This window comes from Rhinatrema bivittatum, chromosome 10 (assembly GCF_901001135.1).
Source record: "Rhinatrema bivittatum chromosome 10, aRhiBiv1.1, whole genome shotgun sequence".
NCBI lineage: Eukaryota > Metazoa > Chordata > Amphibia > Gymnophiona > Rhinatrematidae > Rhinatrema > Rhinatrema bivittatum.
Genome location: NC_042624.1, coordinates 54,645,687 through 54,670,585, shown reverse-complemented (window position 1 = coordinate 54,670,585; position 24,899 = coordinate 54,645,687). Strand labels below are relative to the sequence as shown.

Here is a 24,899-nt window from a genome sequence, read left to right as displayed (position 1 = left end):
GGGTTAAAACATGGTTATTTCCAGCAGATTAAATAATAGATCAGTAATGGAACTCAGCAAGGACTCAGAAAAGTTACTGTGCAGATAATTTTTATTAATTTGAGTTAGAGTTCAATATATTGTTTATAATGTTTATATTACTGACATTTTAATTTGTTATATATGAGATGTATTTGATAAGTTAAATTGCTTATATAAAAGTTATCCTTTTATGGAAATTTTCTAAATGTACATTGCTTAGAATGGATTATTAATTTTTATTAGCATATTAAAGATCATTGCAATAAACAATTTATGCTCTTTAGTTTTACTTTTATTTGACAGTTTGAGTAGATTTCCTTGGAACTCCTTGCTGGTTCCCGCTTTTTGCTCACCAAATTATTTTTACAGTGTTCATGTGCCTGGTAGATTTTGTGGGATAGCAGAATAAATTTTAGACTTTCTTAAAGATTCCAGCTTTATAATAACATAAACCAGCATACAGTCTGCTTACCTTCAGCAGCATAACTGTTTAAGATTCCTTAGGGACAGCTATGTTTCAGGACCTGCCTTCTCATGGAGATGTGGGGCCCATCTGTTCCCAGCTGGCCCTGCACCCTTGTTCCTGCTCAGCGCTATCTCTCTCTCTCTCTCTCTGGCTTTTAAGGTGGACCAGGCTAGTTGTGTGGTCTTGCACAGGTTAAGGAGGGTTTCTAGGGACACTCCTTCAGATTTCTTTTGTCAACAGGTTATATTCTTTGTCAGATTTCTTTCTCAACAGGTTATATTCTTATTTGTGTTGCTATTATTCAATGGCAGCCTACATCTTATAAGAAGCTAAAACAGTATCTTACATTGCAAATGTGACTTTCTTATCATCCTATATAGCAATAAAGCACTAGGTTTTTATATACTGTTCTCTTTCTCCCTTCACTACACTGTTTTGCACTGCATGAACCAAGAAAGTACCCTCCTAGTAAAAGGATTAACACAGTAACTTGGAGATTGATGCAAAGAGTGGGAGCAAGGGCCATATAGTGTCTGACCAGGAGGGCTGCCACAGTTGTTTTCAAACTGGTAATCATTCCTTTTGGAGAGGAAGATGAAAGATGTACAACTTACACTATCACATACTTGCATAAATGTATTAGGTATGGCGTTCGATGCACAAACTATTCAATTAGCAATAAGCTAGTTTTGTAAGAGTAACGTTCAAAATTTTGTACAGATTATGTAGATCACTCCGACCTGAGCATTTAAAATGAGCTATCTTGAGACGGAGAACTGTAAGAAATGTAAAATCAAAGTGGTACTTGTTGCACTGTTTTTGCAAATGGAGTTGTCTACAACAACTTTGGAAGACAGTGGTGACATTGATAATGGAGATGGTCCACTACTCACTTTCCAGGAAAAAACTGTTCTCTTGGAGATCCAGCCTAGAGAAGTAATAATAATGGAAAAATAATCTGATTTCTTTGATCGTTTGAGTAAAAAAAAAAAAAAAAAAAGGATCTGGAGCTAGCAGTTGCAAGATAAGGCTCCACATTTAGAGATGTGGCTATTTAAAATTAAGGAATGTGTGGCAATAAATAAGGGCAGTGGGTCGATCAGTGGAGGAAAAAAAGTAAATTTCTTATGTCAATGGAAATTTAATATAAGGAGATAAACTGCTAGATGCAGCAGAATAAAAATGTAGATGTTTAACTAAGGGAAGGAATGAGCTATTGAATATCAGGACATTTGAACACAGTTGATTATTTTACTCAAATGTAAAATACTGGTAATACTTGAGAAGCTGATTGAGAAGGCCGACAGAGATCGAGAGGCCGCTCAGCAGAACGCACAACACTCTCAGTTGTGCTCATTTTTTGTGCATAAATTTTACTGCCAATGCTGCAAGGAGCTTGTGCACAAAAATGTGCATACTCATTACAAGTCTCATATTATCAATGGTATTAGTTATTACCCCTCCAATGCAGAGAGGTGTACTGGCTTGTCTCACGTTTTCTTAGCTCTGGAAATGAGTAGTCCAAGGCTAGCGTCAATCTCCGCCCCGGGACTCAGGAAACTGCCAGGTTGGAGTTTGGGATTCTTCGTGGACTTCAGGTACTGGATAGGGTATCCGTCACTATTAGGACACTCCAGCCCACTTGGGACACATCATTCCTTGCCGTGGAGGATAAGCCAGTTTCAGTCCCTGCCTGGAGGGACACATCCACAGACTTAGAAATCAATTAAATCCTGGCTCGTGTAAATCTAAGGACCCTGGATGTAACTGGATGTAACTTTTTGCACCTCTTGATTATTTTGATCTCAAAGTAAATTGTAATTTGAACACCCATCCAGAGAGTCCAGCCTGGTTTATAAGTATACCTGTCCCGATGAGCCATGGTAACACACACACTGGGGAGAACAGTACTGCCTGGGCCAAGAAGGTTATCCTTCCCCCCCTGGGAGACAGAAGAGTTGGCTGCCTAAATCAGATGTCTTGAGGAAGCTGTCCTGATTCCTTGAAATCTCATTGCTATTATGCCACCAAAACAGAAAGGGAGAGTGAGGGTTTTTCCCTCCGAGTTGCCTCAACTCACTTGACAGCTCCCACTAACATCTTTTTCATCCCTGGTTCTTCTGTTGTCGGTTGGTGAGGTCCCTGTTGCAATCGGTAGGAGAGGAGCGCTGGAATCACTAGGGAAGGAGGTTTATCTCAGCTCTCACCATCAAGACATGCCACCGATGTCGAGATCTGACACCCTCCAGGGGGCCATGAAGGAGCAGCACAAAGTCCGAGTATCTGCTGATTTGTCGGAGGAGGCCCAGGAAATATTTGTTCTCTCTTCACCAGCTTGTTTGTGGGAACTCCGCAGATGGTCGATGTCCTTCAACAGATATTTGCTGGTGATGTGGCTTCGGTCGAAGCTGGTCTGATTTCAGAAGGGCAGAGTCCAGAGGAGATTTCCCTGCTCTTTGGTAAGCTGGCGGGCTATAACTTTGGATTCTCTTTGGGATTTAATAGCAAAGTTTGGCCAAGTTTTGGTTGTCTACTTGTTAGGGAGATAGCAATCTGTTAGTTAGCAAACAGATAGGGATATTTGTAGGTGGATCCTTGGGCCGGTGGCAGATGACCATGCCCCCGGGGGAAGATCCCAAGAGGGACCACCGGTCAGGCTCAGAGTTTGGAGACAGACACACACTAGATCTTTTATTAAGCCATATAAGGAACCACCAGAGGTGACAGTAGTGAGTTGGAGTGCCCGGCAGGGCCGTAGTCCCTCAGGTACTGGAACAGCGATCCCTGGATGGCTGAGCTGTTGAGAAACTGAATATAGTGAGTAGGCAGGGTATGCAGAGTTCAGGTAAGGAACCTTGATAGAACACTCACACAATGATCTCATAGAAGCCCAGGAGCTGGAATGAATAGGCCCTCGAAGAGCGAGTACCTGGTTCCAGGGAAAGCTCTGAGAGTGCGATGGTAACTCACTGATGTAGTTGGCAGTGATGACTTCCAGGCAGAAGAGAATACAGAGCAAGTCTGGGAACAAGGGCCCTCGAGGAGCGAGTACCAGTTCCAGACTGTCACCTGAAAAACAAAGGAGAGAGCGAGGCCCCCGAGGAGCAGGTACCCTGGTAGGTCCGAGGAGGCAGAGTAGCTTGGAATCCGAAGCGTCTGTTCCATTCCATTCCTTACATATCCGTCACAGGTGATATCATCTCAGGGGAACACCCCTGAGGTTTGCGCCACCGCCGGTACTTATGTCGGGGCTGCACCGTGCGCGTGCCCCTAGGCCTCCAGGAAACATGGCGGGTTGCAGCGTCTCGCCGGTCCGGGGACGCCGGAGGACTTCGGCAGAAGGACGCCGCGGCAGCCAATCTTCCCGCGGTCAAAGAGGGAGTCGCCAAAGAGGTAAGGAGGGCAGAGAGAGGGCTTCGGGAACCAACGGACACAACAGTACCCCCCTTCAAAGGGCGATTTCCTCTTTGGGTACCAGGCTTAGGTTTTGAAGGATGCGCGAGGTGGAACTGATGAAGCATCTCTTTGTCCAGGATATTGGTCTGAGGCTCCCAAGAGTTTTCTTCGGGGCCAAAACCTTCCCATTTTAGAAGGTATTCAAAAGTCTTGCCTCTTTTACAAACGTCCAGGACTTCTTCGACTTTGTATTCTAAGTCATCTTCTGCATTGATGACAGGTAGATCTTGAGTCTTGGAAGAAAATTCGCTGAGTATGTTGTAGATGTCAGCAGCGATGGATGCTGCTGGGGACGTCACTGAGATCTTCAGTGGAAGTGGCGAAGTTGGGGAACGTCCAAAGCTCACTTCAAGTTGTAACACAATAGTGGATCTTCTAATTTGATGAGGGGACCCCTCAGGTCTTCCACTAGACGTCTGAGAATGAAGTTGCCTCCTGCCCCTGAGTCCACCAGGGCAGGAGTCTGAACTGTGATTGGTCCGTAGGTCAAAAAGATTGGGAGAGAGAGTGGAGGAGATGCGTGGCACGGCCCAAGAACAGCCCTTCCGCAGGACCCAGGCCCGTCCTCTTCCCAGATGAATAGAGCAAGCAGAAACATCATGGCCGGGCCAACCACAGCATACACAAAGGCCACGCTTCTTCCGAAATCTTCTCTCCTTGGAGGTCAAGCGTCCATGACCAAGTTGCATTGGTTCATCTTTATCAGCAGCAGGGGTTACTGGAACCATCTGAGGTGCATAGACAGCACTAGCCTGTTTTAACCTGGGTTACACCTTAGGCCGGAGTTCCTTCACCTTGTCCCGGAGTCGGTGATCAATCCAAGTGGCCAAGCTATTAATTCGTCCAGCGAGTCAGGTATTTGGTGAGCGGCCAGCTCGTCCCTCAAATGGTTATCCAGGCCTCTGCAAAAGAGAGTCTTGAGACATTTGGGGTCCCAGCAGAGTTCTGCCGCAAGAGTTTTGAACTCAAGGGGCAAATTCAGCCAATGATCTGTTGCCTTGCTTCAAATCCACTAAAGCAGAGCCGGCTACAAAAGTTCAAGCAGGGTCATCGAAAATGGATTCAAATAAGTCCATAAATCCTTCTATGTCTTGCAAAATGGGGTCCTTGCATTCCTATAAGGTGGATGCCCAAGACAAGGCTCTACAATCCAGGTATGAAAGGATGTAGGTAGTCTTGGAGAGAGCTGTAGGAAATAGAGACGGCTGTAAGGCAAAATGCATGCAGCACTGGTTCAAAAAGCTCTGGGTCTTCTGGATTTCTCCGGAAAAGCGGATTAGAGCCACCAGTGGTACAGCAGTCTTTAAGGTTACCTCCTGTAACTGACCTTCTTGGATGGAAGCAGTACCTTGAACCTTCTGTGTGTGTAGCTGATGAAACGCTGAAGTAAGTTTCTCCAAGGCTTCTTGATGCTCCGTAATGCGCTGGGCCAGGCCCGGTATGGCCTGCAAGGCATTAAGTTGTGCCGGATCCATGGAGTTTGCTATTCCCTAACAGATTGCTATCTGTTAGGAGTTAGCAAACAGATAGGGATATTTGTGGGTGGATCCTTGGGCCAGTGGCAGATGACCAAGTGTTCTATCGTGCAAAGTTAAAGTTCTGGAGAATACCTCAAGGAGGCTTAATCTTAGGTTCCTGAACTTTCCAAAAATTTTTGGGGAAATTCCTCATTACCTTTAAAAGATATCTAAAGATTGTCTTCATATTTCTCAAGCTGTTATTCCCCTGTTAATAACATTTTCTTCTCATCTTCTATTGCTCCTCATAATGTACAGGCTGCTGCTGCCTGTATAGCATTAAATTTGACTCAATTCTTGGAAACCTCTGAGGTTCAAGTGACTGAATGGGCAATGCTATTGGTTTCTTTTTTTTCTGAATCTGATTTAGGTGGGGTTATATCTGCTTATTTAAAAAATATGAATGTTTCTTTTCATGGCCAATCTGTTCGAGCATACCCTGATTTGTGTAAATTAACACAAGAGAGATGAGCCTTCCTTGCCTTTCAGCAGGATCCAATAGCTTTGGGAACGTGGTTTTTATTATGCTACCTTTGTAAATGCTATGTGAAATACCAAAATAATTCTTATGCCTTCTTCTCTCTGGCTCAGCTCAGAGCATTTATTTATACAAGAAGAGTGATAACTTCTTCTCCTATGCCCTTTTTAAATCTGTCTTGAGTAATTATATTTTTGGAACCCCTTTTTTATTCAGGCATTTATTTGGTCTTGCTCTTTTTTTTTGTATTTTTTTTCCTTTTGACACTCCTTATTTCTCTTGCCCTCTTTTCCTTTATTATCTATAACTGAATGGATAAGTTTATTTTGTTTTCCTTGTTTTCTTATGTTATCTATTTACAATAGTGCTTATTTGTTTATGTTTCAAACAAAGGGTAGTGCTTTGCCATATGATATATCAAAAAAATAAAGTTAAAAAAAAAAAAGAGTTGGGGAAAGGTCAGAGGAGCTAGCCACCGTTAACAAATTTTTTATGGCCCTTTGGAATTGGACACATTACCTGGGAAAAGGTTATACAATGTTTTATATTTCCTTGTATAAATCTGTCTAATTCGTTTGTCATAATTTTTTTTAGTTTTCTAGATCGACCACCTCTAGTTCCCATCTAAGGAAGGGACCTATATGCTTTCAGTTCTTGTATAATCATCATTTATCATCACCTATGGATAATTCTTAAACAGGTTCAATAAGATAACCAATTTTTCTGTTACTAGAACTCCGCACTATACATTTTTGACAGACAATAGCAACCTCATGCAGCCCTGCCCTAATGAGAATAGACAGTATGGATCCAAAAGCATCACAGCACCGCGGCCCGACTCAAACTCCGCCCTTTTTGTCTTCTCCAGCCCACCTTAACACCGAGAGTGTCAGTCTCGCGCCGGCTGCCTCCCACTCATCCCGCCCCTTTTTGCTTTGTGTTTTCCCTGCATTTGGGCAGCAGCCGGGACAGCCAGTACGCGCGCGAGGGCCCGAGCGGCATCGGTGGCCGGCGATTGGCTGAGCTTCCGAATCCGCTTGACAACCGCAATCCGGGCGAGCGACGCACAGGCAGCAATACGGAGGCGCGAGCGCAGCGCCGAGGAGCAGCTGGAGACGTGCTCTAACCGCCCCTTCCTCGGGCTCCCTGACAGATCCGCTGACCCACCTCCCCTCCTCGGCTGCTCCGGCTCCCAGGTAACATGAGAGAATGCATCGCAGTGGTCGTGCGGTGGAGGGGTGGGGCCCGCTCCCGTTACCTTGGACATCTCGCGCCGGCCCTGGGCAGGAGAGGGCGCGTGTGTTTTGCTTGACGCGGGTGGGGCGGGGGCACTCTTTTGAGCCAGACCTTGCCGCTGCTGACGGGGCGGGGCGCCGGGGGGCAGAGAGCGCGGAATCGCCTTCCTTGGTCGACAGGAGACAGATGAGTACCATGGCTTGGGCTTGCAAACACAGAGGGTGCGGATATGGCCGTGCTACTTTTTGGGGCTTAAGCAATTGAGTCGGGTTTGGTTTGGTGGCAGTGAGTCTGCGCAGTACTCGCTCCCAACACATTTTGCTGCTGCTGCTGCTTCTGTTGGCACCGTAGGGTGCTGATGATGCCCTGCAGGAGGGGCGATGGGAGACGCCGCGGCTGCTGCAGCAGCAGCAGCACAGCCGTCACATCGGAACAATGTGTCATCATGTATTTTAGGGCTTAGGGCTTTATTTTGGGTTTCAGTTCTACTGTTTTTTTTTTTGTTTTGTTTTTTTAGGGAAAACTAATCTGCTAAATCTGTGTTTGCAGTATTAAGCTATATTGTGCTAATCAAACTCCAAGTATTTTTCCTTTGTGTATAGCTCATAAGATAGGCTTACCACCTAAGATACTACCTAAGATAGGGTTACTACCCCAAACCAAATGTGCCTGATACTTCACTTTCCATGCATATCCAGCATGGTTCTCTGCTTCATCGGCATGGGAGAAAGACTGATACATCACGCATTTCCAGCATAGCTCTCTGCTTCAACTGCAGGGGAAAAAACAAAAACAAAAAACTGATGCTTCAGGCATATCCTGCATAGCTTCAACGACAGGGGTGAAGAAAAAAAGGATTCGCAATCACAAAGCGAGGAGTAGCTGGCTTGTTACGGCGGTTACTACCCCAAACCAAATGCGCCTGATACTTCACTTTCAATGCATATCCAGCATGGCTCTCTGCTTCAACGGCAGGGGAGAAGAAAAAAAACCCAACAAGGGCTGTACAACATAGTCTAGGTAAAACAAATAAGCATGGGTGTAGCTTGCTTATCGCGGCGGTTACTGCCCCTACTACCCCTAACTAATCAAGCTAGATATTTCACTTGGATGCAGCTCCATCACTGCTCTCTACATTAATGGCGGGGGTGGAAGGGAATTAGAACCAAGAGCTAAGAGAAACAGATAAGAATGAGAGAAAAAATGTGTGAGGCTTGCTGGGCAGACTGGATGGGCCATTCGGTCTTCTTCTGCCGTCATTTCTATATGTTTCTATATAATTGTATCTCAGAAATATGCTTTTGTATATAAAATACTAAAACTGATCACAAATACCTACTGAGTACCATAGATTTAAATGTGATTTGACATCGCTCTTGCCAACTGTATCTAAATGTTTAATTGCTCTGCCTTGTTATGATTAAACTTGTTATTGAGATCAGAAAGAATGTTTACATTTTAAATGTTATGTTAATGTGCATAATAAAAATAGTGATAGGCTGAGTATGTGAAGTTGTGGATATTACATTTTAGTATAATAATAGCTATTGAAAATTTCTGTTTAGGATACTGACTCAAAGAGTTTTTGGGTACTTGCCAGGTTCTTATGGCCTGGATTGGCCACTGTTGGAAACAGGATGCTGGGCTTGATGGACCCTTGGTCTGACCCAGTATGGCATTTTCTTATGTTCTTAAGATACAGCAGGGTTGAGGAAACTGGAGGGTAGTTTCCGCCACGGGTTCTTGAACAGTCATGCCCCCCCAACAGAAACAATTGGCTTAGCCATGCATCTTTTTCAGTGGGCCAGGGAGAGGAACTGCTTCTGCTGCAGCGGGCCTGGGACAGAGAGTCCTTTACTCTGCCTGCAAATTGGACAGGAGTGCAGCCACTGTAGGATCTGCCACCCTCGGGCCTCAGCCCGGAAGGAGTTCCTGCAACCGCCGCCAGGTTTTTAGCCAAGGAGAAAGATCACAGTTGTTGCCTGCCGTAGGAAAAGAAGTGTGAAGGAGGGGAAAGGGAAAACAGGCTGGAGAGATGGAGATGTGGAATCTTTAAATAAACAAAACATGAGAAAATAAAGATGTAAAAACTTAAGAAAAATACAAAGGTGGAAAAATTAGGGAAAAAGGTTAAAAAAAAAAAAAGTGGGTGGGTAAGGTGGATGGAGTTTTTCTCAACGCCTTATACATTTTGGCTTCCACCTAAGTGGTTTTGAGAAATTTTCCAGCCCTTAACATTGTGGTGTGTATTTATGTCTGTCCTTGTGTGCTCTGGTCTGTGTGTCTGTGTGTAATGTGGTCTGTCTGTCTCTCTGTGTCAGGCTGTGATGTGTCTGCCTGTGTCTTTGCTTTCTGTCTGGCTGTGGGGCATGTGGTTTGTTTTTGTTTTTTTCTGTGCATGTCTGGGTTTGGAGTATCTATGTCTTTGTTTCTGTGTGGGTATGGGGCAATGATGGATGTCTGTCTGTCTGCGTGGGATCTGAATATCTGTTTCATCACTGTTGGGTGTCTGTATCTGTCTGGGTATAGGGGTCTACCCCTCTGTGCCCGTCCATGTGTATGTATGAACTTACTGCTTGCAGCAACTTGAAGAGAAACAAAATGGGTGCTTTGTGCCACAGGTTGGCAGCATGTCTGCCTGCTGAATACCTATCACATGTGTGTGTGTATATTTATTTGTAGGCTTTTGTTTGGAACTGGCCTTCACAACAGTTTACAGACATAACAACAAAATAACTTTATAATCAGAGAAACCCAAGAAAAACGGTTAACTGAACTAACAATACAACATCATAGGGTTACAATCAGTCAAAACAACATAAATAATGGTCTATAAGCTGTTAAAGGATGTCATTCTATAGATACAAAAATAAGTTGTGTTAAGGTATGGTGGGGCGTAAGAAGCAAACTAATTATGCTTTCGTGGCTAAGTTACGGGATCTAACCTTCGGATCTTGAAAAATCGTGAAGAACCTTATAAATATTTACTGTATACATGATGGGCCTGGAATGTTGGCAATACAGGTGTAGGGGAGTGGTTTTGGTGGAGTGAGTTTTAGTGTCGTTTATCCTATGCCATCTCTAAGTTTGTTGGAACAACCAGGTTTTGAGGAGTTTTCTAAACTGCTTGATATTGCCTTATAGTCTTATGTTTTCTGGTAGATTATTCCATAGGGCCGGCCAGCAAGTGAGATCGCTCTCTCCCGTACCATGGTGAGTGTAGCAGATGCAACTGGGGGGATTGCTAATAATGCCTTATTTGCAAATCTCGTGTTCCATTGTGGAATATGTAACTGGATAATGGCATTTAGCCACTCGATTTCCTTGCCTTAAATTATTTTGTGTAAAATGGATAGTACTTTGAAATCGATTCGTTTGTCAATGGGTAACCAGTGAAGTGCTTTGAGGTCGGGGGTGATGTGTTCTGTTTTTTTATGGCCGGTTAATATTCTAGCAGCTGCGTTCTGTAATATTTGAAGTGGTCGTGTAGATGATTTGGGTAGGTCTAATAGTAGTGAATTGCAGTAGTCAAAGCTTGCAAAGATCAGGGATTGTAGTATGGTTCTAAATTTAGGTTGGTTTAGGCGAGGTTTTAATCGTTTGAGTATTAGAAGTTTGAAAACTTCTTTGATCTTCATGGATATGTGTTTTTTGAAATTTAATTCTGGGTCTATCCATATACCGAGGTCCTTCACTTTATCACCTAATTTAATGATGGTATGGTCAATTTGTGTTGTGTTTGGATTGATTGTTGAGGTTTTTCTTTCAAGCATTATGCATTCTGTTTTTTCCATGTTGAGGCAGAGTCTTATTTGGTTTAGGGTTTGTTTTTTTATGTCATTGAGATATGTGGCTGAAAGTTTGCATGCATTCTCTATTGTGTCTGTTACAGGTATGGTTAGTTGGATGTCATCGGCATACATGAAGTAGGTGATGCCGAGACCAGAGAGGAGCTGGCATAATGGGAGGAGATAGATATTAAATAGAGTGGCTGATAAGGCTGAGCCTTGTGGGACTCTGGTGTTTAGTGGAATAAGATCTGAATTGGAATTGTTAATATTTACCTGAAATGATCTATTGTTGAGAAATGAGATGAACCAGTTTAATAGTAGCCTTTCTTGGGGTACCCCCATCCAATTGCATGAATGGAAGGGGAGCTGAAAAAGTTTGCTCACCCCCTACATTACAGAATGAAAAATGGAGTTCCCTATATGTCTTGGCCGTTCAGCTGAAAATAAAGAAAGCATAACTTTGTTAGTTCATTGAAGGCTTCATTAAAGCATCTTATGCACATAAAAACCTTTGTATATTAGTGTTGTTTTGAAACTCGACCAGGAGCCAGTGGGCCAGATTTTAGTAGCTATGCGCAGGTGTAGATTTGTGCGCGCAACCCAGCACACACAAATATACGCCCGATTTTATAACATGCGCACATGTTATAAAATCCAGGGTCGGCGCACGCAAGGGGGTGCACACTTGTGCACCTTGCCAAGCCCTAGAGGAGCCTCGATGGCTTTCCCTGTTCCCTCCTACATAAACACCCCCCCCTCAACCTTTATTGCAGAAGTTGCGCCTGCCACTGGGCAGGTGTAGGTTGCGCTCGCTGGCCGAGTGCCGGCACACGATCCCCGGGCCCAGCGGCAGTGGAGAGGCCTCTGGCCATGCCCACGCCCCATCCATTTTTCAAGCCCCGCAACTTACATGCCTCCCGGGGCTTGCGCGCGTCACTGGGCCTATGCAAAATAGGCTCGGTGTGCGTAACCCCCCCCCAAGCGTGTAAATCCACCTGGATTTACGTGCGTAGGATTGAAAATCTGCCCCAGTATGTGAACTAAGGAGAAGCATTCCACGGATGGAGTTGGGACTTAGGGACATGCATACTTTTTAAAATAAAAAATGTATGCAAGTTATTCTGCATGAAGGTAATTTGTGCATGTACTCGGCCAGTTACTTGAGAATTTTTCAAATCGAACTTATGGTGTGTAAGTTCACTTTGAAAATAGTCTGTAAAGTCTGCTAGAAAAATGTACACACGGACTTTACCATTATGCTGGCTGTTATAAATTTATCCTCCCTAAAGGATTCACAATCTTCGAAAACACCAGTTTTCTCCAGCAGGTGTGTGTATAGATATATCCCAAATTAACAGTAGAAAAATTACTTTATATGAGGCCTTGTCACCAGAAGTAAAGGCAGTACATCAATATGAGCGGTTTGCTAGAAAGTTAAATAGGTGTGAACAGAATTAGATGTCTGGTAAAATCTCACGTCTTAACTTTTTGAAGTTAGCACAAAATGTTGCACTCCTGTTTTATTTACTTGATGTAATTTATGTTCAGTGGTACACTTGCATTACTGAGATCCAATATTAAAGCCTTTAGATTTTTCTATTAAAAATATTCCTGTAGAAACATGAGTTGCATTCCATTTGTCTCCATGTGTTTCAGGACTGGTTCCTGCTTGTACATCACATTTCAAACCAAAATGCTGCTACTACTTCTGATTTTAATACTGAACAGGGATAGTGCTTTCTGTATAATATTAGGTGCAATATGAAGGATTCTGAAGATAAAATACTTTACCACGTATTGTGTACCACTTGAACACAGACCTGCTCTTTCAGCAAAAGTATTCCATCTGTCTTTATTACCTGTTTGCAAGTGCATAATGCTGTTCAGAGTGATATGCAGAAGTTAATCTGAAAACAATTCAGTGCCCATGCTGCATGCTTACATTTATTTCATTGCTTTGGAACAGATCCAGCAGACTATGCAGCTGATTCTACAAATGGTAGTTAAATCACCTTTTCCTCATGTCCCATCATCCCAATTTTGTATGTCTCAGATAAAGAGAAGGGGGTCATGTTCCCTTTTAGATATCCTAAACTGCTTCTCGGGAGTAGCAATTTTACCTCATTCTGTAAATTGAGATTTAATTTTCAGGACATAAGCCTTTATTTGGTTTCATATTTTATCCACATTTAAAATTCATACAGCAGTACTCTGGGTTCCTTCTAGTCACATTAAGATCTGTGTGAATTTTTTGTCACTTAACATTTTTTATTTTTTTATTTCCAGTAGTCTATTAATTTGAGGCCTAATTCAAACCTATTTTTATGTGCAGTTTATCATTATAGAGAGGCTTGTCTGGCATATAAAGTTCATCAATGCAAATGATGCACGCATTAAGAAATGCTTGCATTGAACTTGATCTGCTTAGTAAGATTATCATCCACTTTGTTCTCCAGTGAAACTGTTCTGTTAAAAAGGACCCTATATCTTTGTTGCAGCTTGGGTTCCCCGGAGGCTGTTCAGCCGGTGTCATTGATTCTTCTGCATCTGGCAGCTATTTATGGCATAAAGATAAGCTAGAATATTGGAAGACATTTAGCATGTTCACTGGGACCCCTGGGGCTATCCAGGAATGGAGCCAGCTGCTCCCACCTCGGGCAGAGAAAATGAGGTTAGCTACAGTCTTGGGGGAAAAGGAAGGTGTCCCCTCCTTTGCCAGCTGTCTGCTGGTAGGAGAGAGTTACGATCCATGTAATAAAGCCTTTGTGGGGACAGAATGGAAACCTAATTCTCGTTGTGATTCCAAGCTTTCCCAATCTAACCCTTACATGCATCAAAAGACTGCAATGTCTTATGGATAATGCCTGCGGTAAGAGAGAGGGGCATGTTTAGGGTAATTTTTAGAATTGCTGCACCGCGCGGTAACATAGCGCTTGACATAGGTAGTATCCCGTGTGCAGTAAAGTTTTCACACCCCATGATGCTTCTATTTCACAGCTCACAAAGTGCCCAGTCAGGCTATTATTATAGGGGGGAGCGAGAGAGAAGGAATTTATTTATTTTTTATTTATTTAAAATCTTTTCTATACCGTCGCTAAGTTATATACCATCGCAACGGTTTACATGTAGGCACATATTTAATGTAAGTAAAAGTGTACTATAGTACATTCTAACAGGTGCCGTCAAAGGTTCAGTTACAATATATCATTAGACAAAATAATTTTTAGAGAAGTGGGTCATGACAGAGTGTACTGAAAGTACTTTTACGGGTAAATTTATTATACATAGTGTTATCAATATGCTAGTTGTGATGTGGGGTTCATAGACTACTCTACTGTATTGTCCTAAGTACTGTGTGTCGGTCTTCATAGCATTCAACTATTTATATCTCTATAGGAGGGCCAGTTAATAGCTAGAGGTGAGGTGGTGATGGTGGTTTAGGATTTAGGGGCCAGTTTTACATGCAGAGTGAGACTTATGAACTGCACAGTACACCTCGGTGAAGATTTGATGCCATTTGGAGCAAGGAAAGTCTCACAAAGATGAGATTTCTACTATGGACTCTGTAACAGGGTACCTAGCTATAGAATGAACTCTGGAGTGCGGTAATTAATAGGGATGTGCAGCCAAAACATTTGTTTTGTTGTTTTCTGTCATTTTAAAATTGTTTTGTTTAGTGCACACTAATTGAAACAAAGCAAAAAAAAAAAAATGCTGCACATCCCTAATGATTAATGGGCAGCATGAAAGGTAGGGCTAGCCAGACTCCACCACAGTGCAGACTGCACCTCCTCATCTTTCTTGTCCTGAGCTTCCTCCTTTGAATTCTTGCAGCCCTCTGTCTTTTCCTCATGCCTAATGAGATAGAGAATGTACACTTAGGGGCGGATTTTAAAAGGCCCGCGCTCGCTGGCGCGCGTAAAGCCCCGGGACGTGCGTAAGTCCCGGGGCTTTCGAAAAGGGGAGGGAGGGGGCGTGTCCGGGGGCATTCCCGAAATGACGCGGCGTTTCGGGGGCGTGCCGCAGCGTTTTGGGGGGGGGGGCGTGGTGCCGGCCCGGGGGCGTGGTCAAGGCCTCTGGACCAGCCCCAGGGACCGGAGGACGGAGCGGGGCTGCCGGCGACGCACGCAAATTTAAGGGGGGGGGGTTTAGATAGGGCCGGGGGGTGGGTTAGGGAGGGGAAGGTGGGGGGAGGGCGAAGAAAAGTTCCCTCCGAGGCCGCTCCGAAATCGGAGCGGCCTCGGAGGGAACAGGCAGGCCGCGCTGGGCTTGGCGCGTGCAGGTTGCACAAATGTGCACCCCCTTGCGCGCACCGACCCCGGATCTTATAAAATCCAGCGTACTTTTATTCGCGCCTGGTGCGCGAACAAAAGTACGCGCTCACGTAGTTTTTAAAAATCTGCCCATTAGCACTGGATGTGACTCATTCTGAGTATTGAGAGCAGCATCGATGGAGGAGCTCTGGCACCCATATGAAGCAGGCTGTATGCATCACACCAACTTCTTCCTTCTCAAGTACAGTGTGATAAATTCATGTGTGTCTCCATGCCTTCCCTTTGTTTTAAAATTTGGTAGAGAGATGGGTGGGGTTTGCAGTGCTTTCCTAGCTTTTCTTTGACTATATGAGCCACTTTGCCTGCCCAGTAGAGGTTGGTGTGCTAGACAATATATTAGTTAATGTATGTGTGCCTTGGACTTGAAAAGATTGGGAAACACTAGTTTAATATAAAAATAAAATCCTTTAAATTATTTGGTGTATTATGTGTTAGTTTGTCTATGGCCTGTGGGGGAAAACAGTTAATTTATTGCAGGGATGGCCAATTCTGGTCCTCAGGAGCCACGGCAGGCCTGGTTTTCAGGAAATCCAAATGAATATGCTTGAGATCCATACAATGGAGGCACTGTATGTAAATGTAACTCATGCATATTCATTATATATATATATCCTGAAAACCAAGCCTGTTTGTGGCTCTTGAGGACCAGAGTTGGCCACCCTTGATCTGTTAATACAGGCTGGGTTACTCCCTTGTTTCATCTCAATCCCTGATTGATTCTTGTGAAAATGTCTCTCTTGTCCTCTTAATAGGGGTAACAGTCTATAAATCAAAAAATGTGCTTAGGGGTGGATCAGAGGGGGAAAAAAGATACTAAAAATTAACCTAGCTTTCTTTTAAATCAGTCACACACTAAAAATGAATTTACCCCACAATCTTTCTTCTCTCTCACAAAATTCTCAAGCAAAGGAATGCTCACCGATCCTCTTCAATCACCAACAAAATCACCTTCTGTTCTCAATATATTTTATTTATTAAGAGTTGGTGTTGTTTCTTCATCTTTGTTTTATATACTTAAGCATCTATAGAAATAAGCAGCTACTCTTGCAACTATATTAAATCAGTGGTATTCACTGCCAGCCCTCAAGGGCCACCAATAGGTTTTCAGAAGACCCCTAATGAATGTGCATGATATTAGATTTTTATAAACACTTCCTCTGTTATATGCAGATATTTCTTATGCATGTTTATTAGGTTATCCTGAAAACCCAACCTGTTGGCGACCCTCAAGGGCTAGGAGTGAATAAAACTGCATTAGATCATGATAAAAGTAGTTCAGAAGAGGTGAGGAAACCAGGCTTTAATGGTATATTTTTGCTAAATCTTTCCGATTCTGCAAATACAGATAATGTGCCTGCACAGGAAAATTAAATTCATCTCTTAAATCCTGAAGCATTTCATAATAATTCATTCCATATGTGTCCCAGAAATCATCTGCCTGGAGAAATACCAGTGATATTTGTGTATTAACATATAAAAATGAGAGAGAGGATAAGAACTCTTGCAGTTGCCAGTTGTCTTGCAAGCACCATGCCAGGGATTCTCAAGCAGGTGTACATGTACCCTTAGGAGTACTTGAAAGTCAGTCGGGGGTATACAACCAGACTACTGCCATACGAGAGAAGGGAACTTGAATGGGAACTTCTTGTAGCCCCTGCTTCACAAAGTGATCATGGCTCACTGTTGGCTGCTGTGACTTGCGGCATCACTTATTTATTTTATTTATTTATTTAAGAGTTTTTATATACCATCATTAAGTTATTTACCATCATAACGGTTTACAATAGGGCACCTATATCAAAGAAAATATAGATCATAATTTACATAGGTGGTGCCATTACTATTCGGTAACAAAACAACATTAAGAATAGTATCCTCAAGGACCTACATTGGCTCCCCATCTCATTCCGTATACTTTTTAAAATACTTACCATCATTCACAAAGCCATTCATGATGACAACTCCTCATGGCTAAGTGAACCTTTGAAATTTACCCAATCCTCCCGCCCCACCAGAATGAACCGTAAATGTACCTTACAAGTCCCCCCACTTAAGAAAGCCCGACTTACAGCCACAAGAGATCGTGCCCTGTCGATTGCTGGTCCCGCTCATTGGAATTCCCTCCCTCTCAATCTACGCCTTGAGCCATGTCCTTACAAGTTCCGAAAAATGCTGAAGACATGGCTTTTCCGCCAGGCCTTCCCGGATTAATCCCTGGTTGCTTCCTTGCAACTTCCCCCCACCTTTTTTATACCTATTATCAAATCTTCTGCCTCCCCCCTTCTCTCCACAGTAACCCACTGAATCACCTAATTATTGTAACAATTCTGGAGACTTGCAATCTTGCCTCCCATATTTAAGTTTTCACTAGTTACTGGTTCCTTTCTGTTAAGTTCGCTTCCTCCCTTTTTTCTACTTATTATTCTATCAGTTATCCTGTTATCCCCCCCCCCCCCCCCCGTTTAATGTAATTTCCTCCTTTTTGTTAATATGTAAACCGATATGATGTGTATTTTAATGTCGGTATAAAAAAGCTGTTAAATAAATAAGGAATTTACATTAAAGAAATTCACTTGTGGAATTGTATGTTTTATAGCAATTCATCCTGTTGGTTTGACTACAGTTAAAATAGGGGTGAACTAATTTCCACTAGTATCTGGAAATTGTGCGCTAGGTGCTCTATGTCCGCTTATCCTTATTTATTTGCTTGCATCATTCTCTTTCTTGAAGGCTTGTTTGAAAAGCCAGGTTTTGAGTTGTGTTTTGAAAAGTTTATGATTACTCTGAAGCCTTAGGTCAAGGAGTATGGAGTTCCATAATATGGGACCAGCCAGGGACAGTGCACGTTCCCTAACTTGGGTAAGTCTTGCTGTTTTCACAGATGGAATGATTAAAAGTGCTCTGTTTGCTGATCTTAAATTTCTGTGTGGGACGTGTACTCGAAGTGCTGTGTTCAGCCATTCTGCGTTTTCGTCATGGATAAGTTTGTGTATTGTGCAAAGTGCTTTGAACTGTATTCTTTGTTCTATGGGTAGCCAATGTAGAGTGGCGAGTGTATCTGTGATGTGATCTTTTACTTTTTCCAGTGAGAATTCTAGCTGCAGAGTTTTGTAATATTTGCAGTGGTCTTACTGTAGTGTAGGGTAGGCCAAGTAGTAAAGCATTACAGTAGTCGGTGCTTGCAAATATCAGAGATTGAAGCACTGTACGAACGTTTGGCAGCGATAGTAATGGTTTAAATTTTCTGAGTATCATGTTTAGCATACCCTTCCTTCACCTTTAGTGATATGTGATGTTTGAGGTTTAGTTCTGTGTCAATTATTACTCCGAGACTGCGAACTTTCTTGACTAAATCAATTTTTTGGTTGCTTTTGAGAATTATTGGAGTTTGTGTAATATTCAATGTTTTTCCTTTCTAAGTGTATGAATTCAGTTTTATCGATGCTATAAAGAGGGAAGGCTGAGGCTGCCACCACCAGATGAGGGCAGCTATGGAATTTACAGCAGACACTGCCAGGGACAGTGAAAGTACTGACTTCCTGCCCTGCATCTGCCTCCTCTTCCTTCTGTCTCTCTATCACACAGGCTTCCTAACTAGAAATGAATTAAGAGGAAGAGAAAGTATCTACATGTTCACTGCCCCCTATGGTGCCTGCTGTCTGTGCTCTAGTCCTGTAACTAGATGCCTCTCCTGAGTCTCATGACTCCCATTCTTAGGGTGGTTGCAGTGCTGTTGCTTTCCAGTTGCCTTGGGAGAAAGACCAAGATTAGGGAATAGCAGTACTGAGCAGTAGAGAGAGGAAAGGGTGAAGATAGGGGCTGGGAGATGGAGAGATACCAGAAGCTGGTTGATGGGGCAGATTAAGGGAGGAGAAATGGGGTAGAGGTAGGGAAGAAATTGAGATGGAGATTGAAAGAGAGCAATAGTTATTAAATGGTGACAACCTGCAAAATGGCATCAGATTTCGCAGTTGTGCTGTTTGGTGGCTACGTTTTCACTTAGTATGTTGCGCATAATGCTGTTGGGATTTAAAGAGACCTTATGAACCATGTAAGGTCTTGCCCCCCACCAACCAAGTGTCATTAAGTCTCTTGGTGGGCATCTCCCCACCACATCTATTGCAGGTCAGATAGTCCAAATGAAAGCTTTGGGTGAAGCCCTGCTCTCTTGTCCCCCAAATCATTGAAAACCCCAACTAGGAGTCACCTCCCCAGCTCCCAAAAGCCTATACAATAGCTTCAGGGGTATTCCAAGGGTAGAAGTGATCACCATTCATGCCTGACCCTGTCCTGAAAGCTAAAGTGAGGAATATGCAGAAGTGTTTCTCTATGAGCACCCCAGCCTGCCTTCTTCATGAATGTCATTTTTTGATTCAGTGATATTTCTTTAGGTTTTTCTGCTGTATATAATGTAACCCAAGAGGCTTAGTTATCTCTAGCTCATTTTGTTCTTACCTTTTATTCTTGGGAGTGGGTGCAGTCACTGCTATGCACTTGTTTTGGGCCAAAAAGAATATGAATTTTTTTTTTTTTTGGCACTGTTAACCGTATTCTGCTTCTGTTTCAAGATTGCATTATTTATATGAATATAATTAGTGAATATATATAAAGTAAAAAAAGAAAACAGATTTCAAAATTATATGAAAAAGTGAGATGCAAAGCCTTGATATTTTTTTCTGGATCACTGTATACAGTCCCCCAAAAATGAATAATTAAATGTTAAACTTGACTGGTGTCCTAATTCACTCAGGTTAACTGTAGTGCACGTTGCGTTTTGTGTGTGAATTTTTGTTAGTGAGAGAGCGTGCTTTACTGTCCCTATTGTTGCCACCATTCGTATCTGCATGTACTTATGCTCAAAAAGGAATGGGGGGAGGACAGTGAGGCATGCTCTGTCACTGTTCCAGCACCTATTTTCATCATGCAGCCTGATCGCCTCAGCTAGACGATCCAGACCGAGATTGGTGTCATGAGCCAGGAAGAAAAGCTAGTTGTGGTGAAGGTATAAGGCTACTGCAACTGCACATCTTACAGGAAGTGTAGCTGTGGAGGTGGTTCTAGCCTCCAGCAATAAAGTTTCTTGGATAATGTGGTTTCAGGTTCCTCCTAGCTGCTGGTTCTGTAAACTATTAAAATGATACAATGCTTGTTACAAGCTTGTAACAGTACATAGCATTAAGCTCTGGAATTCATTGCCGGAGGATGTGGTTAAGGTAGTTAGCATAAATGGGTTTAAAAAGGTTTGAACAAGTTCCTGGCACAGATGCCCATAAACTGTTATTAACAAAATAGACTTAGGGAATAGCCACTGCTTATCCATGTGCGATAGTAGCATGGGATCTTGCCAGGTGCTTGTGACTGGATTGGCCATGGTTGGAAACCAGGATACTGGGCTTGATGGAACCTCGATCTGACACAGTATGGCAATTCTTATGCTCTTTTGGTTTGTTATTTGGCATGTCACTAGCAAATTACATTATAAAATAGCATTCACGATTTGTTAGTTTTTGCTATGCATCTCATGATGATATAGTTTGAATTTTTTTTTCTTTTTATTTTAAGGTTATCAACATGACCGCCGAGGAAACAGTGAATGTGAAAGAGGTTGAAATAACTAAACTCATTTTAGATTTCCTGAACTCAAAGAAGCTTCATATCAGCATGCTGGCACTAGAAAAGGAAAGTGGCGTCATCAATGGACTGTTCTCGGACGACATGCTTTTCCTAAGGTTGGTAGTAAGCTGACTGAATGGAGTGTCAGTTAAGTTTACTCATGAGTCTAGAGACAGTTTTCATTCACTGATGATATCCTCTTAGAGTGAATACAATGGGTTTAGTGTGTGCACTTCTTTAGGTATCCTCCCCCCCTTTTTATTTTTTATTCTCTGTAACAATTTTTATTCTTTCCTACATATGGAATGTTGGAAAGAATTGTAGGAAAGGAATCCATGTCTGCCCATAGGCAAAATAACTCTCAACAAAAGGGACTGAAATTCACTAAATTTGGCTTTCAGGAAGAAAATGTGACTATCTTAGACACGCTGAAGAGCCAGAAACATTGATTGGGTCAATATTTTCAGAGAACCAAGCCTCTAAAAAATAAAATCCCTATTGCTGCAGTGGGGAAACTGTTGGAAGCTGCAGAATGTTGAATAGCTTTGCGTTCCATAAGCTCCTTTGACCCTTCCAGCAGTTTGGCACAGAGCAACACATGCATAGAAACCGGAAAATTATCTTATGCAACTGATGAAGGATGACACCAAAAGGCACTTTCTAAAGCCAACCCCCCCTCCCCCCCACAATTCCTAAGTACACACATAGCTACACCTCCAAAGAGACAAGGAAAATATGTGATGCAGCTGAGGAATGATGCTGATACATGTTTCACACAGGGTGCTTCTTCGGGAAGCACGTTCGTGTCGGGGGATATACTCACTTGCAAAATTACTTGTCCTCAAAATTTACCATATTGGAATGATACGTTGATGGAATAAAGTTCACCATGAAAATGACTTTGTGGTTTAAGGCTTTTCATATAGCCTTAACATATGTATGTTAAATTAGATGCCATCTCACCTTTTATTTACCTATTTGATTGCTTTGTGAGACAGGCCCTTGCCTCCAACATCATACTGTGGACATTATATGGACAGCCACACATTATACCTTCACTTTTGCAAATATCCTTATGGCCCAGAAGATATTTGCTATGATGAAAATGAAAATATTTATTTTCAGAGTTTTTAAAAATAGGTCACAGTGGTGCTGTAGATCTCTGCATGTAACTGGGATTATATAGCAACATAATAAATGATAGCAGATAAAGACCAGTTTCTTAGCGTCCAGTCAGATGAATCCAGAACAAGTGGGTTATGCACCTCTACCAGCAGATGGAGATGGAGCAAACAGATGTCACAATACATATACCCCTGCAGTGACATCAGCCTGCCAGCATTCTCCGTCTCTACCAGATGATGGACGTGCATCTTCCTACTGGGGATTGCTTCATTTTGAAAAAGAAGTAAGGGTATTACATTCACCCCGCTCTCCTGTGATGATACCAAAAGGTCCCTCCCACAGTTGAGAATTCCTGAGGTGATTTCCGTGGTTCCTCAAATAAGTGCCTTGATCCAGTAGCTGGTTTTTCAGCCAGTATAGATTTAGCTGCTTAAGCGGCTGAAAGGCAGCAAATGCAGGAAGTGTGTATATAGTGTCACGTTCACGCCCCTCCGCTCAGCACTCTGTGTGGGCTTTGCTGGGCCTCAGGGCTCCCTCTCCGCTCATATACCACTGTCTGTCCACTCGTACAGCTCCTGCACACCGCTGCTATGGACTCCTCCAAGTCTCTAGTCCTGGCACTCCCAAACAGTACACAGAAAAAGGTCTTTATCACAAAAGGGTTTAATGTGATCCTGTAGCCTCACCGGCTGCAGTCCTGCAATAATGCCTGGTTGTCTTTACAAGCCCCAAGCCTAACCGCTTAGGTTCTACTTAACAAGCCCAGAGTTTCCCTTCCAACCTTTCTCATACATCCATTTACCAACACAGGATTTACCATCCCCCAACCTCCTGGTTATTCCACCTCCATAGAGGAACAGCTGGAACTTTCCTCTCCCCAGCTTACCTCCATCTCCTCCTCTCTGACTCTGAGGCGCCAGGCTTTTGTGGCCAGCTCCACCACGGCAGCATGCCCTCTTCCTCAGCTTCCATGGACTCTGCTGAGTCATAGGGATCAGTCCCTATTTCCTCCACCTGTTCCTGCTCACTCTCCAGCCAGGGGTCAGGTGCCGGTTCAGGGAACCTGGGAAGTGTAGTCTTTCTCATCTTCACCTGGGCCCCCTGCTGTCTGGCTCTGGTATTACCTGCCGCCTTATGGTGTCTTGTCAGTTCCTGCTCTCGGCAGTGCTGCACTACATCACAATATACATACCAAAAAACACTCCCTACGGGGTGGAATAAAAGCACAATTATTGTTTTCCAAAATACTCTTTTATTAGATCTAGGAAAATTCAAAAACAACAGTTATCAATACTTGAGACACTCATAAAATTACAATGAACCTTCATATTTCACCAATGCATGTCTCTATAACCTTACTCCCATTAAAATCAATACTCATTCATACACATACATACCCATACATAATCACAATTTTTTCTCCAAAACTCACCACTCATAAATAATTATTTGTGCAAATTTACATTAAATTCTCCAAGCAGAAATTACATGATGTTCATTTTAGATCATTCAAATACCAACATTTATGTAGACATTCTTTAAACTCATAATTTTGATTGATCCCAGCAAAAATTACATGGTGTTCATTTAGGATTATTTAAATACCAACATTTATATTCATTTTTTTTTTTTTTAATGAAGGGTACCTAACATGGTATATCCTTCAGAGAACCCTAAAATAGGGCAAGTAACACCACTAATGTTTAAAATCAGCGATTCTCAACACTAGTGTGTTGCCAAGCGCCGGCAGGTGTGTTGCGTACTACACGCAGCCGGCGGGGGCCAAAGATCGGCGTGTTGACTGCTGCTGGAGGCCAGGCCAGCAGGGGGCCAGTGTGTGGTGTGTATTTGAAAAGGGGATGCTGCTTGTGTGTATGTGATGGGGGAGGGTGCTTCGGTATGTGGTGTGTACGTGAGGTGGGGGAGGGTACTTCAGCCTGGGTGTGTGTGTATGAGAGTGAGAGAGAGCATGTGTGATTGAAAGCCTGTATGTAAGTATGAGAGAGACTGGTCAGAGAGGTGAGGTGAGTATGTGTGAGAATGACTGATCAGGGAGGTGGCTGGTGTGTGTGAGACAAAAACTGGTTCTGAGAGTGTAACTGGTATGTGAGAGCGAGACAGAGACTGGTTGTGGTCCCTAAGGAAGAGGACCATAAGGACAGCTTCAGCAGCTACTGTTGCTTCTGGTGTGGCCTTCCAGGCAAAGGAGTAGGAGAACTGCTGGAAAGGGTAAGTAAAGGTGGCTTTTTAAGTTCATTTTTCTTGATTGACTGTCATTTTAATTATTGGGTATTATGTGATGTGTCTGCTATTTTGAAATATTTTATTGGTGTTTGGAGAATTTAAAATATTTTTTAAGAGTTTTTAATTGTTAGATGTTGTTCTGTTCATCAGCTCTTTTGAAACATTTATTCATATAGTTTTACAACTAGAAAACAATGATGGGATCTATAAGCAGCTTGGCTTTTTCTGTTTCCCTATTGGAGGTGTATTGGTGTTTAGAGTTTGGTTTAATATTTGTAGTGTTGCCGTTTTATAGGTAGGGTTGTTCCATTTGAGTGCATGGGTAGAGTTTTTCCAGGGATTGCAGTCATTTCTCCAGGCGCAATCTTCAGCCCTCTCTAATTCTATCAGAGCAGAGTCGCAGGTAGGAACCTTGCTGGGACCTACTGTTAAGTGCTGGAGTGCTGCTAGAGCGGCAGCGGGACTTTCCGATGGAGGTCCAGTTGGCACGGATGTTGACACTGATCCTGACTTCCTTGAGGATGGTGAAATTCCTCCAGGATTAGGACTGTATAGAACTAATCTATGGTTATTTCATAAAGATGAACTGCCAACTCTGATTTCTCAGACCTTAAAAAT

The 24,899-nt window shown here is 42.9% G+C and overlaps 1 protein-coding gene across 2 annotated transcripts in view; it reads left to right on the top strand.

Annotated features, from left to right (window-relative positions):
* Nucleotides 1–6,848: 6,848 nt before the first annotated feature.
* WDR47 (WD repeat domain 47) overlaps nt 6,849–24,899 on the top strand; it is a 125,082-nt gene continuing 107,031 nt past the window's right edge. Inside the window, exons 1-2 of one of the 2 annotated variants that reach the window (XM_029618230.1) lie at nt 6,849–7,134; nt 20,862–21,028. In XM_029618230.1, coding sequence (XP_029474090.1) covers nt 20,871–21,028 — 158 coding nt within the window. In that variant the 5' untranslated portion in view covers nt 6,849–7,134; nt 20,862–20,870. Of the gene's footprint in view, nt 7,135–7,310; nt 7,396–20,861; nt 21,029–24,899 lie in introns of those variants that run through there. The other variant, XM_029618231.1, reaches the window with a different exon arrangement.